This window comes from Hermetia illucens, chromosome 1 (assembly GCF_905115235.1).
Source record: "Hermetia illucens chromosome 1, iHerIll2.2.curated.20191125, whole genome shotgun sequence".
Taxonomy (NCBI): domain Eukaryota; kingdom Metazoa; phylum Arthropoda; class Insecta; order Diptera; family Stratiomyidae; genus Hermetia; species Hermetia illucens.
The window spans coordinates 71,301,818-71,321,774 of NC_051849.1; the positions used below are offsets into that span (position 1 = coordinate 71,301,818).

The 19,957-nt window shown below is 37.9% G+C and overlaps 1 protein-coding gene across 2 annotated transcripts in view; it reads right to left on the minus strand.

Moving 5' to 3' along the window:
* Positions 1-19,957, minus strand: part of LOC119647025 (zinc finger protein 595) — a 36,473-nt gene that overhangs the window by 4,689 nt on the left and 11,827 nt on the right. The window contains exons 9-13 of one of the 2 annotated variants that reach the window (XM_038047762.1): positions 19,827-19,939; positions 6,741-6,865; positions 6,428-6,663; positions 6,166-6,353; positions 6,018-6,106 (exon numbers count right to left, since the gene is read on the minus strand). In XM_038047762.1, coding sequence (XP_037903690.1) covers positions 6,018-6,106; positions 6,166-6,353; positions 6,428-6,663; positions 6,741-6,865; positions 19,827-19,939 — 751 coding nt within the window. Of the gene's footprint in view, positions 1-5,281; positions 5,633-6,017; positions 6,107-6,165; positions 6,354-6,427; positions 6,664-6,740; positions 6,866-19,826; positions 19,940-19,957 lie in introns of those variants that run through there. The other variant, XR_005248795.1, reaches the window with a different exon arrangement.

Below are 19,957 nucleotides of genomic sequence, written 5' to 3' on the forward strand. Positions count from 1 at the left end.
TTACTTTACCCTTAATTAATTTCTGGTTTATTTTCTTTACATAAACTTTCAAAAACCTTCCCGAACAGCGTCGAATTATTATTATTGTTAAGGGAAAGTCGCACCGCGTCCTTGAAGAACTATTGTGCCTTTTTACTGGTGTACTTGTTGATCATAGTATCTCAAGCAGGCCTGTAACCGTTAGGAACTTTAGTATGTTCCCCACTTCCAGAAGTTTCAGCTTTGCATCTGGTATTAAGTGTTCTCCCAGATGTATCGACCTACTTTGCACAAGTGCCGGACACTGTCCCAGGACGTGCATAGAGGTTTCGTCCTCCTCCTCACAGAACCTGCAGGCAATGTCCGTAGATATCCCTAGCTTTCCTAGGTGAACAGCGTCGAAAGTGATTTTTCAAATGAAAGCTCATTTTCCAAGATTGAAATAATATATCTACTAGCTGCTCCTTTAGTTTATATACGCCTGCAACAATATAGGTACCACAATGCTGCGCACTCTACGAATCAGACCTTTACCTAAATATGCCCTTTTTTCCTATTAACAGGTAACTCATAAGTAGATAAAAAGTCGGGAAACCGGAAGCGTGGCGCTTCAGGTATAAAAGGTTTTGTGTTTCTCTATGTGAGGAGCTGACAGCATTGACTCGAGATATTTAAATCGCTCAGTGCTGTCAGCTTCAGTAACCTGCCCAGAACCGAGCGAATTAAATATCTCAGGTCAATGCTATCAGCTAATAGAGAACTGCGTAATAAAATTGCTTTACGCATTAACGCAACCTGGATGTAGTGGCATATCACAGCTGGTGTTCTTTATAGTTCTGAGTATTGGAAGACTATAAAAGACAATGAACGGCGTTTTGCGGTAATGACGACGAAGATGTTGCGTAGGACTAGTGGCATGACACGTTTTGATCACAACCAAAATGAGGACATCCGCGATCGATATGGGGTTGCACCGATCGTGAAAAAACTACGAGAAGCGTCTTTGATGGTATGGTTACATGATTCGCGCTAATGAGAATTCACTTGCCAAGATTGGTCTGAACATCGAAGTCGAACCCCACTTGTGAGCAGGACAAAGGCTGAAGAAAAAGAAGCAGATGTGAGGAGCAATGAGTACATAACACTTGCGTGTCACATTAACTATTCCATTCCATTTTCCATTACCCCCTATTATTTAGAAAGCGATTTAAATAAATCATTTGATAGAAATCCCTGATGATAGTCAACCTCATATGCTTCACACTCTGAGTCTAATGTTATTAGCAAATGCGAAGAATTTAATCCACGATAGATACAAACAAGTCGGAATACCAGAAGCTCCCACTTCGGGTATAATGGTTTTGTGTTCATCTTAAAATATGTGTACGCACATTTTCCCATCCGTATATAGCTGCAAACCCAACATATTCCTTCATATTTTTCCAAACTATAAGATATGCGTGCATATTACAAACATAGATATTCTTCTCAACATAAACCCAAAAACTGCCTATTACCGAATACTGTTCATATCCATGCACGTATATAAATTGATCGTACCTATATTTCCGGTTTACTTCATGCACAAAGGTATACATATGTACATATAGTAGTATTGAATACCGCTGGTTTAATGTACAAATATATCTGTCTGAATTAACCACCCGCAAACTCTATAATTTTGTTAATAATAGTTGGATTTTCTACAAACCGAATTGTGCTTTATGTCGTCTTCTATACAAATGTAAAATTTTGTAGTTCTAGCATGAACTTAAGGGGAGGTTTCCGGCAAAATTTCTAAAATATACCAATATACTATTATTAACTCTATTTATGCAGATATCGGAACCAGATATATGTTGAGGCCTAGATTTCGTAGAGATGCACCACTCTGATATTTCGGTTGGATAGGTTCTGAGAACGAGGCCTGTTACACTTTTTGATGGTCATATATTGAGCCCTCACTCCCCTATGTTTCATCCAATATCTAATATGGAACCAGTTTCGTTGAGCCCTTTCATTTGATACCCCACATGGCCACATTTTTTGAAAAAAATGTTTGCACTCTCCATTCACATGTATGGGGAGTGAAAAGCATGCATTCAAACTGGTTGGATATGAAAGAAATTGTAATTCTTTATAAACATGCAACCACGTCCCAGACGGCATTAACAAATAACCAGTCTCAAGGTCAGTGTCGAACTGGTCGACCACTCAAGCGTTTTGCCGATTGCAGCGAAGAAGATTAATTGGCGTAAGTGGACCAATCAGCTGTAGAAAGTTTGTAGGAAAGCTCGGAGCCTTTCACCAAAAATGATTGTGAAATCGATAGTAACGAAGTGCTTTCTTTGATAACTGAAGCGAAACTCACCAAACATCAATATGTATTACTTAAAAATTTTATTAATTCTACGAAAAATTCGGTGCTATCATTGTACCATAAAGTTTTGATTGCTAAAAAAAAGGGGAAATTAACTTTTGCGAATCATCAGCTGAAGTTGAATTACAGGCTTTATTAGACATTACAAAAAAGCGTATTTTAGAGTTACCGAAAGAAGTTATTGCGCCCATTTCACTTGATTCACTATAGCACAGATCATACCTATGCAAGCAGGCATACAAGAATGAATAATATAGACTATAATGCTCATGAATTTGGTTTGTCGCCATTGCATGCATGGATAAGGTTTTTGGGATATTTTAGTCACGTTGCCTACAGGATAGAATTCAAAAAGTGGCAAGCTAGATCCGCGAAAGACCAACATTTTTTAGAATGTAGGAAAAATAAACTACAAAGTGATTTTAAAAACATATTAGGCCTAATAGTAGATAAACCCCGAAGCGGAGGTAGCGGTACTTCGAACGACGGAAATACAACAAGGAGGTTTTTCTGTAACTCTACGATATCTTGAGAGGTGCTATTTTAGAGTGTTTAATTTTGTTATAGAAACAGGGTGAAAGAATTTCTATGGTACATCCTTCCTACAGCATGGCTCTGCATGTTCTATTGCCAATTGGAGAGCATTCCGAAAAGGCAGCAGAGCCAACTCGTAAAATGTAACGCGAAACAACCAACTTAGATCTCTTGAATAGTCTTTTGCTAAACTCTGATCCTTTTATTACTAGCTAAGAAAACTCCCACGAAAGAAAAGGACAAGTTTCGATTTCTGTCTGTCCGTCTGTCACACCCGACTTACTCCGAAACTACTGAACCGATTATTATTAAATTTGGTGAGAACATGTGGTCTGTGTGCCCCTTGCAGCGAGTGGCACCATTTTGTGCTGAGTTTGAAGGGGGGCTCTCCATATATGCGAAAGGGGTTCCAAAATTAATTTTCACAGAATATGGTCATGTGGGGTATCAAATGAAACGGTTCGGTTAGTACCCTTCGAAACTGATTTCCGACATTAAGTGAAATATAGGGGATGGAGGGCCCAAAATGTGTGCCCCAAAAAGTGAAACAGGTCTCGTTCTCAGAACCTACCCAACCGAAAAATCTGAAAAAATCAGTGATGCATCCCTAACAAATCTAGGTCTTATTACCATATTTTGGAGATTTACCCAAAAACCCCCCTTAAGTTTGCCCTAAATACGCCTATGCTGACAGGCGATATAGTACATAGTCTGGGAAGTTTGAATGCAATCTAACCATTATTAACAAAGCTAATGAAAGTCAAAGTATTGCATTTCTAGGACGTGTATGACGTCATCATTATATGTTTAAAGTGAACTTAATGAACGGCGGAGAAACTTTCGCTTTGCTTTTTTAGCTGTTTTCAGTATTTGAATATCAATATCAGTTCCTGGAGAGAGTGTGTGTATATGTATATGCTAATAAAATTTATGGGTGGTGTTCAATAAAATGGACGTAGATGTACATATGTATGTTTTCATGCACAGGGTAAAATGGAAATGCGTGAATATGCGTTAGATCAATTTTCCGCACAATATGTATGTATGCATATAATTTGTATGTACATACGCATGTTTTGTTTGCCAATGTATGACGGAATATTTTGCATTTTTAGCTATGTGCGAATGGAAAAACATGCATAGAGACTTCCTCACATAAGATGAACACAAAACCTTTTACCTGACGCGCCGAGCTTAAGGTATTCCGACTTGTTTAAATATGTATGAGAGTTTGTACTGCGAATATTCATTTTACTTACATAGCTTATCACTACAATGCAAGTAAACTTATTTTTAAATAATCCATAGCTCAAATTCAACCGATAATTAATTATGACTGTACCGCCAAAGGAGCTGAACCACCGTGTACTGGGGTAATTACATGCGGCGACACCACAAAAAGGAGGGACCTATTGCACAATTCTATTTTTGATGAATATTTTTGTTTTATTTACACACTTTGCTTCTTTCTTCTTTTCTTTTTGTTGAGTTTGGTTATTTCACACAGTCTAAGGTGTGTAACACTATTCATATTAACCATCCATTCACGGCGTTGGTGTTTGATATAGTCTGGAAAAAGACAGAAGCACCCTTAGAGTGCAGAAATTTCTCGTTAAAGAGCCAACTTAAACCTTTTATAATCTTGATAATGGCATGATTGCCACCAACTTTTCAGTATGATGCTCCATATTATGCCTTGAATTATTGCAATTTTATGGTTGTGGGAGTGGGTCTGTGATAATTTGCAAAATATAATCATAATAATAATCGTTGGCGGAACAATCCATATTGGATCAGGGCCTTGAAGTGTGTTAGAGCACTTCATTCAAGACCGTAACGGTACACTACAGTACACTGTAGGAGGCAATGTGGTCAGCATTGCGCTCGCCCGAGATTATTACCCTGATTTGACTCAGGTACTCATTCACAGCTGAGTCGATTGGTATCCGACGTCAAATCACGATACAAATTCCACTGCCACCAACGAGATTTGAACCACGCCCCGTACGACAGCCTTGTGCTCTAACCACTCAGCTATCCGGACACAAAATAATAATACACCATTATTAACTTTATTATTTAAAAGCAAGCTTCTCAAAAAGACTGCGATGCCCACCATCGTCAGCGTTGATTTACTTGGCGTAAGTCTTGACGCGAACAGAATCAAAATCAGAGGGTATACCAGGTTAATAATATAATGCCAAATGAGGTAAGAGTGCTTATCAAATGCCCATCGTTACCATATTTTGACAATCTACAACTGAAAACGTTACTAATCTAATTAATTGCATTTGAACCTTATTTGTTTATAATAAGAACCGTTTATAGAGCTCCAATTTTATCATACATTTCAAAAATTGACCTGGAGTATTTGTCGTTTGGACATACCATATACTTATCCAAAGAAGTCATCCGTAAGTTCTAAAATACTCAACGTAAGTCTTCACCAAGTTTGTTTCACATTGATCTAGCCACATCACAATTACGAACATCCGTCTTACTATCTGCCTCGGTAAATAATTAACGCATATTGCGGGTAAATAATTACTAAACCGCAGAAGAAGCAAAAAAATATATTTGAGAACTAAACGCCGTAATCGATGGGCCATTCACTGATTTCTTTCAATAAAACTTTAATTAAAAAACTGCTTGCTGGTTTCTGTTTAAGCGCAAATGATTATCGGAATACCAATAAATGATAACTAAACTCTACCAATTGGACTCCCAGGCAAAACTGAACGAGTCAAGAAGTTCATAAAGTTGAGTAAACAAATAATAGAAAATCGGATTAAGGTAGTGACAATGGCAACGCATTACCTTCCATAATTTCATACCTTAAGCTTTGATTTCCAATTATTGATTTCTGAACTTGTATTCAAAAGCCAACTAATAACATTGTGCAACTGTAATATTGTTAATTCTCCCCGCATTCTTCGTCACCTTAATCGAGTTGGTTACCCAACATTCATAAACATAGAAATTTGTATGGGTGTATGCTCCCCAGGCGTGTGATATTTAAGGCCTTGCACTTACCCATTAAACTTAGGGGATAAATATTCTCATTTATTTCTTAACTATTGATTCACAGACAAATACGCAAACGAAGTCATAAAAATGTACTTACTTCCATTTGGATGCTTTTTCCGTAAATGTGAATTCAGAATACCCTGATTCGGATAGGCAGCGCCACAGCCTTCATATGGACAAACGAAGCTGAAAGGAGAGGAGTATATTATTTCAAAATTCCACTCCTATGTCAGATAAATACTTACTCTCTAATGTCGAAGTGCCTCCTCATATGCAAGGACAAGCCATAAGCACGGCGAAAAGCCTTTGGACATATTTCACATTTATAAGGGGACTCATTGTTGTGAGCGCGCATATGCACTGTTAGGGTTTGCTTATAAATAGCCTTATAGTCGCAAAGATTACATTGAAATCGTTTACTTTTCTTATGCACCTAGTATATAGGAGAAAAAAAGGATCGTGTTTCACCTGTAACCGTTGACATACTATATTTTCATTTTAACCTACCGTTTCTTCGTGTTCTATAGCACCACACTGATTGAAATATCCCTTGTTGCAATATCTGCAGAAATATCGCTTTTCCTGATTGTGCACAGATCGTTGATGAACTTGTAAATTTTTTAAACTTTTCAAAACTTTGTTGCAAGACGGACATTGTGCAGGAGAGTGCATTGCAGTTATATGCCTTTGCAGGTAATATTCATTTACAAAAACGCTGGAGCATTTGTCGCAGTGAAGTTTTGCTGTTAAAGAATACACAACAATTGCAGATGATAACAATTTAACTGAAATGTTTATTGTACATGGAGGGGATACTTACGTGAATTATGTTTCCTGGCTACATGCACTGATATTGCCATCTTGGAAGAGTACGTTTTATCACACAGGGGGCAAGCGTGGACAGCTCCGCTATGAACAGTTTGCATATGTTGGTTGAAACGAATCCTGTAAGATAATATTAAAAGCTTTAAAGACTATCATATCCTGTTCTAATTTGGGGATCCGTTATCAGTACAGTACATCAAATGAAGAGAAAGACCAAAGTATGATAAAAATGAAAATGATATGATGATAAAAGAAAATCTTAAATGCTTTATAGCTGTGCCAAGAAGACTGAATACAAGTGGTCAACGGGCACGGAATGTCATTGCATACCCTTAGGGTAAGGACGAGGTAGCTAACTGGCTCGTGACCCATGTGGTTAATGTATTGTTGTGTCGATGATGTCTAGACGATTTTTTTTTGTGTGTATTTCCCCATTCCATGTGGCAAGCCATAAATACTTGTGTAATGGCACATACTCGAAACCACATGGCCGTACACCAATGCACTGCATCATAAACACGGTATTTACACTAGACCTTATGCATGGATTTTTTTCTCGCCCCTTTACCGTAGACGATCGAACATGCGCAATGATTTTTCTCCATCTAAAAATTTCAAACAATGCGCTAGGAATTGGATATCCTGTGTTTAGTCTCCTTGAGCTGCACCTATAAATTTGCCGTGGCATAATGTGAGAAAATGTGAGGATGATATCAACAATGCCGCAAGATCCGAGCACTTCTATTAATTTTCCCATCTCTTCTTCGGGGGCATAGTTTTTCAATTGAGTGTCTTTTTATTGATGCCAAACGTGCATCAAATCTGATGGCCACCACCTTCGATTGTATATTGCACCCACAAAAAACTTCCTAGCAAAATTGTACAAACTTCAATGAAAAATAGTGCTTATCCCCTATTTGGTGAAAATCGTTTTTATAAAGCATGGTAACGGAGATTTGTTCATAGAAGGATGGACATAGGGAGCCGAGGACTCCAGAAGACATTAAAGGATTATTAAGATGTGGAGCTTCAAAGTCATGACATAATTGTAGAAGTTGGAGTTAGCTTGGGCTGGAATAAAGACTGCATCTGCATTGCAAACAAATTATATTGTAGATATCGGTGCTGTTCTAGGTACTATGTTGGAATGCTGTTCTATGCTTGGGACTCCAATTCAGGGTTTATATATGAGGGAAAAGTATCCTCCCTTTGTAGTGAAAATGCATATCATGTTTTACATTCAAAATTAACTTTACTAAATTAAACATTATTTCCAACCACCGTGTACCCGGAATTTTTATTTTATTACTGTAGAATTTATGAAATTTCTTGTTTAAATGCCGAGTCATATGATTTTGAGGAACGGAAGACTGGATTCCAGGGCTGTACGGAATATATCAAGTTCATTCTACCAATATCTTTCCATTTTTATCCAAACATAAAAAGTGTGTATGATTTATCGTTGTCATGATCAAGCACAATGTCTTTATTGTTAATTAAATCTAGACTTGTTTTCAGATTGTTTTTTTTTTAAATAAAACCTTACTAAAATCGGTGTGCCCTCTGTCTGTCACAAGCACTTTATTCCACTTAACTATAAATCAACACGTAAATGTTGCCATTCTTAGGAAATGAAAAGACGCTTTGATTAGTAATTTTCGAAGGCATAGATCCTGTGTTTGCTGAAAGGAGATTTTCCAGAATTTCCAGAAAAAAAAACCATTTGAGAAAAAAATACGATGCCCATATATGGCATATATAGCTCAAATGTCAGTCGAGGAATGCTTAAATTCTTACATAAGAAATCCATACAACTTTTCATACCTGCTTTAGGATTTGCGATTTGTTTTAAATCACTTGCTTCAATTAGGTCAATTGTTGGCAACAGACTTTCAAATCAATCGTTCGACCAGACGATAGTGGTCATTATTTCTTAGCAGGGCCACCAAACGTGCGCAATCCCCGTCCTTGGTGCCAATGTTGACCAACATCCCTTTTGCAGAACATTGCCTTATGTGACATATTGATTATCATTCGCTTTCGTTCCGTTTTAACAGCGATGGTTTGTAATAAGCTAATTCCAAGTGGGTGAGTATCAAAATATAGAATGACCACCCGGATTGAGTATGATCAATCCCGAGGACAGAGTTATTCTACAAACCAGAAACGAAGTGAAAGTTGACCGTGCAGGTCCGCCAGCACTTAAGTTCAGCTCAAGAACGTAGGACATTCGCCAGTTTTTCTTTCCTTTGGGATACTTCTTTCCTCATGATTGATCATAGTTGAACCTTATGTGATGAGCGTAGAAATTAGGGGAAGCCAAAGTGACCATCTAAGTTGACGGCGATCAACCACGAGGGCAGAATTACCCCAAAAACTGAAAACAAGCAAAACGCAAAGTGCAGTTTAACTGAAGTATCTCGTCCACATACTCTGGCATGGTTTCATTCAAGCGAATTAAGCCAACGCTTAATTCTATGATGGAGGAGCAGTTGGTTCCCAGAATTCAGTATTTGCAAACAAAAGAAATTCTTTAGATGTTTATCGATAGTTTGAAGATTGATAGAATTGTTAGAAACAATGAAATGAAATCAAAATTTCCAAGCGTGACAAAAATAGCAAATTGTGACATCTGGAAGTTATTATGATTTTGTAGTGCCTTTCAAATCGAGTATGTGGTTTGCTAAACAAGTTAAATATTCCCCCACGTGCGCTTGTTCCCTGGAGTGTTGCACTGTGCCACTTTAAATTAGCCCACTCTATTATTTCTCATTCACTATCGCTTGAGTGAGAATTTCGACGATTCGAAGCTTAAGCGAAGTGAGATGGCGGTACTCTGTAGAGTAGTCATCTGTGCACTGCACTGTGCTCTTCTGAAAAGGCTAATGATAGCACACACGAATCGGGTGTCGGATTGTTGCTGAATACTGCCCCCAGGCGCGCATTAATAGGAATATTAACTGTGACGCATAACGCACTAGAGTTGCTTTGCCACAATTGTGTTAGTGGGGGAAGCAGGAGCTGCAACAAATAGCAACAATTTCGCTGCTGTGCACCGCATCACGAAGAAGCTTGCAGGCGATCATAAGCCTCTCAATGTGAGATAAATGAACTGTAGGCTTCTCTTCCACTATGATCCAAAATCGTATAATATCCAATGAAGTTCCATTTGGATGAATTAGCTAACCACCGTAACATGCAAATCTAGACTGCTCCTCCAAATACACGCGAAATTATCTTTGCCATCCAGGCACTCAAACGGACTAAAGCCCCTCCATGCGGAATTGTCCCATGCAGGCCCCTGCAGTCGTCGCCGAATTGCTAAATCCTGGGAATCCGACGAGCATTCGTCTTGGAAGGGTGCGTACTACGTTTAGGTGTCGCGAAAATACTAGCCTATTTTGGCTGAAGGTCAAAAGTGATGATTTCTTTAACGAACCCATTCTCAGAAATTATTCAAACGAAAAAATCTTTAAAAAAATCGTGAAGCTGCCCCTGTACAGTGTCCAGGCCTCAAAATACTCTCCATATCGATATCTGCTCAAATTAAATTAATAATAATACATTACTATATTTTTGGGGAAATTGACTAGAAACCCCCCTTATGTTTATCCTAGGATTATATTTGCAGCATATAGATTATATAATAGTATGATGTATGTTCTCCCTAATTTTTAGCAAATTCGTACTATTACTAACAAAGTTACAGTAGCTCAAAGTTGCCTTTACGGTTTAAATTAACTTCAAGCCAAAGTACTAAATATCAATATCACACTAAAGTAAGTAGTCTGACATGCTAAACGCTAGGTGCAAATGGGATAGTTCTGCACTCAAATATACTCACACAAGAAAGAAACAAAACCTTTCATACTTGAAGTGCTGAGCTTCCGGTTTCCCGACTTGTTTTTTTAAAATAGTTATCGTTCCGATGATTGTAGTTCTTCTAAATAAAAATAACACTAGGTAGCTTTCCCCTACTACAATATTTTTTAATAGTTAGTAAATACGTATTTCGAGAGCTACTTACTCTCTTCCTCAGTACTTAAGCTACCTCCTTAGCTTTTTTTTCCTTGGATACTAAATCTAAAACATTGGAAGTGATGCCAACCCAACAAACTGGCGCTTTGGATATAAAGGTTTTGTGTTCATCTTATGTGAGAAACTTGCAATACATTTTTTCATTCGTATATGGCTAAAAACTCAAAATATTCCCTCATATTTTTTTCAAACTACAAGATATATGTACATATTATAGACGTAGAGATTATGTTCACCCTAAACAAATATTGCCTATTAGTGAATACTGTATTCTATATGCATTAGTATAAATTGGTCGTACACCTACTTTCGATTTACTTCGGGCATAAAAGTATACATTCAAAGTACGTATTCTGGATACCGCTGGTTCAATAAACAAATATATCTATCTGAACTAGGCACTACCAAAAATCTTCATTAACATATCCATACAAATAGGTACATATGTCTGTCTCGGGTAATTCATATTGATATATAAATGATAGAAGAAGTAAAACGAAATGTTTTTCTCCAACTTCCCATTCATGTGGGTTCATTTTGTTGTGGTATTGACGAATTGGTCTGTTATGATAATCTCATACAAGTTTTAGAATGCATGAAATTCACATAAAATGTAAAAGTTTCAGCTTTTATAACTTAATTAATGATAGATGGATTTCTTTCAAACTTCCCTAAGTTATGCCTTATGTTATCCCTTATGCAAGTGCCAAATTTAGTACTTCTAGTATGAACTAAAGGAGGAAATTTCTAAAATAAGCCAATATACTATTATTAACTTTATTTGCGTAGATATCGGGGGGAATGTATTTCGAGGCCTAGATTTCGTTTAAATACACCACTGTGATTCTTTTCCAGATGTTTCGTTTGGATAGGTTCTGAGAACGAGACTTGTTACACTTTTTGAAGGTCATATTTTGGGTCTTCTCCTACGTTTCACCCGAGATCAAATAGTTTCGAAAAGTATTAATTAAGCCCTAACCTGAAAAAGGACCTATGCATACTTAAAAGCACTAGACATGCTATAATTTAAAATACTAACAAATGTCATAGATCATCTTGAAGTTGTGAATTCCACTCAAGCGTAATCAGCAATGAATTAGTCATTCTTTTTTAATTTATAACATCTTCACTAGAAATTAACAACAACCGCAACTTGATATTGGTGTTAAAGTATCTACATTCTCAGATTTTGGACAAAACAGCGAATGCGGATCTAGTGGTGTCAATGTACCGAGTGATATTGAATTCGCCATGCCCTCCCACCAAGGCAACATGACAAAAGTCAACAATAAATAGATGAAATAGTATCGATGAGAGAATGCAGCCCTGTCTCTGTATGAATTGCCAGGAAAAGAGAGGAAACCAACAAGTCCCGAGTTTTCACTCCACTGCATCTTTATGTTATGTACTTTGACTACTCACCCCCTTATCTATCAACCAATAAAAAAAGTAAAATTAAGGCGAAAAGTGTTAACCAAATCATTAACTTTGGTACCATACATGTTATCCAAAACAATTTTGCACCACCTTCCATATATGCGAGGATCCCCACTCAACCTCCACACAAAATCATGCCATTCATTCGTGATTTGTTTACTCATTACCAAGCTAATTGGTTGAGACAATAAGTCAATATAATGGATGTTAACATTAAATTAATGACATAGAGAAAATTCTCAAGATATGTCCAGAGAAGTGTCAGCTTTATTAAATATGTAATTCGACATGCAACACCTTTTAGGCACTGTTTCAAGAAAAAATGCGCCGAAAAAAGAATAAGATAGACAATCTCCAAAATTTCTTTCAAAAACAAAATTTGTGAAAATTTTTTAATGAACAACGTATCCTGAGCCTCGAGCACTAAACTGGAAGTTCACTGGGTTCGTATTTGTGTCAGATATGGTCTTAATTTATATGGCTAAGTAAATATTAGAAAGTAATGTTAGTTAATAATACAATAACTTCAGAGTACCTACAAGATAGGAAGGACACGTGTCTCAATATTATGACCAGAAAGCCTTACCTATCAAATATTTCCATTATCCAAGAAAGAAAAGCAACCACAACACTAACAGATTCACAACTTATTATATCCAACTATATTCTTTAAACCTTTCTTTGAGATATTCATATTTCCCCTTCATTCCGTTGACATTGATCAATCAACACACAACAGTAGCGGAAGAAAACACTATGAACTTTTGAAAGAAGAAGAACGAGGTCAAAGCTCCAGCGAAATTATAGCCCTTAATGATAATAGATATCATCAAGCAGATCCAATGTTAGCCGCTGGGTCATGCATCGGACATGAACGTGTGCTTATGGTGGTGATTTTTAGGGGGTGACATTATTTTGGCGCATTGAATTATTTAATCAAAAACAGAGTCTAGGGGAGGTGCCAGTTTCTTAAAATCAATTCCGGCCTGTAAAATTGTCATGAGAATCGAAATGGCAACATTTGACAAAAATACTTAACACATAACGATTAAAATTAGAATTAGTTAAATTAGATCTAAATAAATTGAGCTGTTCCATATTCAAAGTTTTCGTTTCTGAACTAGGCTACTTAAACAGTTTTAAAATCGCCTTTCCTTTTCTCGTATGAAATAAAATGATTTCGTGCATTAAAAGAATACTTTGATAAGAAAATAAATTTGAAAACTTTCAGACGGTGAAATTGATGTGACGCCTTAAACTCTCAAAATCTGAACCAATGAACTATAATTGAGGCGTTTTATGTACATAGGATATTATCGCCAAAAATGTTCTCTTCGTGACCCGTACATTCAATAGGTTTCCGCAACGTGTATAAGAACATTTTTTTTAATAATTGAAAAATTATGTTTATACCTTATTTATGGTTGTGAATAAGAAAAACGAGTTACTCCTGTTTGGTTACAAATAAGAAACTGAGACTCAATCTTCATCGAAAAGATGAATCGATAATTTGACTAATATAGCCAATTGTTTTCAACACAACAGGAAAATTAGAAAATATTTGCAATTGATTTGTGAAGGATATTCTGAAATAATCGTCACTGCCCAGTAAAAAACTGCTATTAGATTTTCCGACATGTACATTTCAATATATTATACTTGGGCTTGTGGTGTGTCGACACTATCCGAGTCGACTTAACAGCCACCCATTAAGCTACTCAGCGAAACTAGATATAAGGAGATTAATGGTTCTGATAAGCTGTTATAATTTTCCATAGAAATACAGGACTATGGCTGAATTTTAAGAGTTCAGGTAATTTACTCAAGCATACACAAAATATAAGATATTATAAGATTTGATATGCATTTTTTGGCCTTCTCATTCGCCCGACTTTTGGAAATGAAATAGTTGTACCTTTTTTTTAATAAATATACGAGATCTTTTTTCGCCTTCGATTGCACGGAATATATTCCAGAAAAGTGGAAAGAAATGATGTACGCCGCAGACAACTGCCCATCGACGGCAACAGATCATCATTATATCACGTCATTTGCTTTAAGATAATAGTGTGCAACAGAAATTAATCGAAGAAGGGATTCGAGGATGCAGGTCTGTCATTACAGACAGACCTATTCAATGAACTGACGAAGTGCTGAGTCGACTCCGATCACTCATGGTCTTTTGGATCATCGCTTAATCCATTCGTTATTACAAATCGCGCCCAATGTAGGATCAATCATTCATTTAGTTTCAATAAGTAAATCAATGGAAGATAGCCTATTCCAGCCATCAACTTCGTTTTGGTGTGCCGAAGAGAGAAACAATAGCTCACCAACTTTGTTCCCGGTTAGGCTCCACACTTGACTTCATTCTTTTCTAAGTTTTTGGTTGCACACCTTTTTCCCCTCGAAGTGAAGTGCCTTTTGACGTGCGGTTACTAATCTCTTCTCTTCTGTGCCGAGGAGTAAGCTGTTAATCCGCGGGTATTGAGTGGAAAACGGGGGACTGTAACTAAATGCTATGTCCGGCCGTCCGCAATACTTTGCATTCGATTAGTTTTCTGAATCCAAGCAAGGAAGAAAAATGAAAAAAAAATGCTTTTACTTTTGTGTCGTATTGAGGAAGTGAAGCGGGCAGGTATTAGGTTGAAAACAGTGGATTGTAGCGATGTGCAACACCTGCCCATCCGCAATATATCGTTCTTTCTCGCTTCTAATGCTATACATGGAAGTGCAATTGTTCGCATTTCTATCTTTATGACGATTGAAAGACGTCGGGAGGAGGATCTTTTTTGATAGTACGAATTCAGGCTATGCCTGAATGTCCCATTTCCGGTCAACTTTCCAAGTTCAAAAAGCGAAAATTGGATTGACGTGGATTTTGTCGTGATCTTGTCATCTTCCCTCTTTGTAGGGAAAAAGGAACGGATAAACACGTTGTATTTTAATTGGAAAAGGGAAACTATAGCGAGATGTTATGCCTGGGCGTCTTCAACGGGGCATTTTCTTTTCGTTTTCGGATTCACGACAAAGAAGAGTGGATTTTAGCATTGACTTTTTTATTTTTGCTTGTTATCTTCTTCAATTCTATGACGGAAAGCCACTTTTTCGACATTTCTCTCATTAGAGCACAGTTTGTACTTTAGGTATAATTATTGTCTTTGGCGTTAGCGAGTTTCCTGGAGATTTTGGAGTGAGGAATATTCTCACAGCTTTCGTGCGAGTTTCAACTTTTTCATTTTTCTCCTTGTTGGGCGTAGGTGCATTTTCCTTTTTTAATGCCTTGTGGTTTACCGTAGTTTTTTTTTTGTTGAGCATACGCTCGGTTTCCATTTTTCGTTTTCTTTCTATTTTCTGTTGAATGCAGATTCATTCTTTGTTTCTAATTACTTTGAACGTAGGTTCATTTTCTTTAGTTGTTCTTTTCGTTTTCGTAGGTTCGGAGTTCTTGAAAGATCTTGCTTTGGATTATTTAGTGAGGTTGATAGTTGACGAGTAATATGAACGTTGCCGGACAAACGACCTTCCATGACTTCCTGGAAAGCACACCAGCAGATACTCTATAATCCGCATTCCCGTGCGGCCATTTATTACACAAAATTTGTGCGGGCAGTCGCTGCGAGTAGCTGATGTTTGGCCACCTGCCGTTCCTCTTGCCCTTTCGAGGGCTTATGAGTGTGGTTCCTTTACCACTGCACTCCCAATAGTTCTAGTGACCCCCGCAGTAGATATGACCGGAGCCATCTTGTCCAAAAGCCACAATGCATCTTTCCGGATTACTCGGTACAACCGACTTCGCCGGCTACTCCAGTGGCCTCTCCATCAGTGGACACCATATTGGCCGGATTGATACTCTTGTGCATGACCGGCTGCAAGAAAATTTGGCTAAGCTAAATTTTTTTGAAGGGCATTGCTAATGGTACGACATCGGTCTAAGAATACTTGAAGTTTTGTAAAATGACATGTGAGGGACTGAAGTGTTCAAAAGATCAACATCATTGTAAAGACAAATATATTACATTTTCATTATATTTTTGTGTGCAGTTTCCTTCAGGGCAGAGGCATCTCATCAAACGCTGTCTCACCTCTGCTCTGGGAGCAGCATATCCGAAGCGTTGGTATTTGCGCCTTATATAAATTCAAAAGCCTGATATGTGTATGAATTATATTTAGGGCAGAAAGTCGAAGCGTCTGATAAAGTGCCTCTGCCCTGAACGAAACTGCAAGGCATAAACAAATGCAGCTTTGGTGCCTGCCCAAGGCTGAGGACTCCGTGCACCACAACCGTGGTAGTAATTTGCTTCCAAATTGGTCCGATTAGCTATCAAGCCGATGGCGACAGGACTCCTCAATTTCCTAAACAAAATCAAATATTTTAAAAAAGTTCGCTGGAATATCGTCCAGGGCAGAGGCTTCCCACTTGGTCCGGTTCGTCATCAAGTGGATGTGGACTCAGGACTCCTTCTCCTCAACGAAAATTCAATTATATTGTAATGTAAGAACAGTTCCGAGAAAAATAACGTCCATGTGAAGTCACTGTTTAAAACTAAACGGCGAAATACTTCATAGAACTTAGATACAAATGTGATTCAAATAATTTACAAGGATGTCATTGAAAAGAAAATTGTGCGTCAGGCAGGTTAACCCATTACATTGGCTCACAAATCGCATAACAGAAGCAAGGATCCAAACTTTACAAACTTTAATCAATTAACATCTCACTGACGAAAATACGTTGTGATTAAGCGGAGTGATGCTTATTTTACAAACAGTAGTTCATTTTGCAAATACGAAGTTTTTCACATATTTTTTCATAAACGATATATATTCGATTGAAACTAATGATTCAGTGGAAAAGAAAGGTAGTGGTCCTAAAAAATACACGTAATTTTGATCAGCCTTTATGAAGATGGTAAGGACTGAGCCGCAGAGATGGAAGTTCTAAATATCGCTGCACTCTAGCTTGTGGCGTGCCCGATGCACAAAAGTTCTAATATTGTGGCAGAGATCGAAAACTGCAACATATCGCACGACGTAAGAAAAGGAAATTCACAATTGCACTGGTCACCACGCCTCGGATAAGAATGGATTTGTCCGTTACGATTTGCGGCTACAAGCAAATACAAGGACACAAATTGAATTTAAGAAATGTACATACACTCCTCGCCAATGGTATCGGGGGCCCCCAAAATACATCCGTTACATGGTAAGGCTCTTGTAGCATCTCTCCGTTTTGTGGCACTCTGCTATTGCACTCCAAAATACATATCGGAATCAAGTGTGAATCAGACTCCGGACTAATGCTTACGCAACTGCATTAGGGGAGACTTCTAACACAGAGAAAAAACTTTCTATGAATAAATGAATGCAGGTCAGGAAAGGTTTCCTAAAAAGCACATTACGATCGGGTTGGGCGATCTGAAGGTGAGATCTAACAACACCTGGGGACTGTAACGATAATGATGAGAGGTTTGTGAATGCAGTTTATATTTCCTTGTCTTTGAAGACACAGAGCATAGAGTTGAGTCTCAAAACATCGACAGTGTACGACCAATCAATCGACTGCATCGCAATCGGCAGTAAATTTGGATCTGCAAATGAAGGAGCACGACCATCAAATGATCATCATCGCGCTCCTTCATTTGCATGGTATGTCGGCGACTACTCGCACAATTGAAGAGCTTCTACGGAAAGCAGGAGCTGCCTCAAATAATATCGATTTTTGTATACCGTATCGTGCAAAAGCCTCATCTGCTCCTAAATTTTTCATTGGTTCACTTAAGGATAGAGAGAGGGAAGACGTTGACCAACCAGCCACAATGACGAGCAGCTTAAAATATGGAAAGAACACTTTCCCAGGATTCTCAATAGCATATCTCTATTTATCGTCACATGGATAAGAACTACACGGCTAAATAAAAGCGAAATTATCTCGGGCATCCGTGCAGTTTTCACAATACTGTTGATTCCACTTATTTGGAAATCCTGTTATCCTTAAATTTTTTCCCAGGGAGTAGAAGAAGGGTATGATTGTTAAGATTCCAAGAGGAGCATTCGCTTTAAGCATGAAAATTGGAAGAGTATTTGCATGCTCCCGACATTTTGAATTCTAGACGGAGTCCGCCAGGGTTACATTTTCTCACCGATACTTTGTCCTCCCGTTATTGGTGACAACCTTCATGCAGCCTTGGCTGGAGAACGTGGATAGATTCAATGAACCATATCATCTTCTCTCAAACGACTCAACAACGGTAATGCAACAAAGTCAGTCGAAGATAAAACTTACTTATTATAAGATTTCCACCGAATTTCCCAGTGCATTGTTACTTCAAATGTTATAATATCAAGTTAACATTATTCCGCACCAATGTTTTCTTTGTTATGTGGAAGTAGTAAATCGAAAGTGATCGCCACTGTTACTCGAAAACTTCAAGCTATCATCAATAACTGCGCCGTGTCATTGGAGTACCCTGGCCGATAGACGTGTAAATAGGCCACACTTTAAGGAAGGATGACATCTCCGTCGCCATGCAATCTTCTTTTTCTTTAGCGTTTATCTCGTTCACAAGCCTTGTCGTAATCGGCTGCGCCATTTTGTTCTGTCAAAAGCTTGATCTGGATGCAGTCACGAGGCCGACCCTTTGATTGCGACTTTGACTTCGATGTTCAGACCAATCTTGGCAAGTGAATTCCCGTTAGCGTGAATTACGAGACCATATCATCGAGATCGCCACTGTCGCAAATTTCCTCAATCGGCGCAACCCTATATTGATCGCGGATATCCTCATTTCGGATGTGATCAAAGCATGTTACCCCACTAGTCTATGGCATGCAATAGAACTCGGTATTTCAGGATGACCGGCAAGTACAATAGGTCGCTCTAGAACTACGTGGCGTAGAACAGCGGAGGAAGAGTGTAAGCTCCACGTAAAATCTTGCCGGGAGTTGAAGTACATTGCTTGAAACCGAAAGGGTGGCGCATAGGTATGATTGATTCGCTATCCTCCATATAGGATAGGAAGGATACGGTAAAAAGAGGCTATGTTAGGAAAATATCCAGCGCTGAAATGCGCTAAGATATTTCATCGATAATATTATATCAGGCAAAGACTCTACCCAATCACTAAAGACGTCTTGTAATTTTTATTTACAAAAAGCATGGCGATCGCCAAATGGCTACACTTTCAGTCAAATCGATCGTGTCCTAATTTTTGAAAATGTTATTAAACCATAAATTACCATATGAAAAGGAGCCAATCAGAAATTGTACTATAATTAATGGAGGACTGTTATGGTCTAACTAATATAAAATAACTGCGCCTACTGACGGTATGTTAAACGGTTGGTTAGACGTAAATGAAAATTTGATGTAGTTAGATGAATTTCAGCAACGATATTAACAATGAAAGCCTGTGAGCTGCATACGCTTCACTGAAAGGGATAATCAAACTACATCACGTTATTATCCTTGCGAAGAAAAGTGTAAACTTTTCGGGAACATCGATGGAATATAGGTACCGTTGACGTGTTATATAGCATCTACCTTTAAAAACTACTTTCATTCAATTTCAACCATTGGGCGCTTCAACTGGACTGTTATACTTACGAATTTGTGAACTCCTCTGAACACTTTGGGCAAGTGAAAACATTTTTGTTTAAATGCTTATTCCTTTTATGAGATCGCAAAGTTGTCCACTGCAGATAGCTGTGCGTACAATCCTGAAAAGACAAGAACAA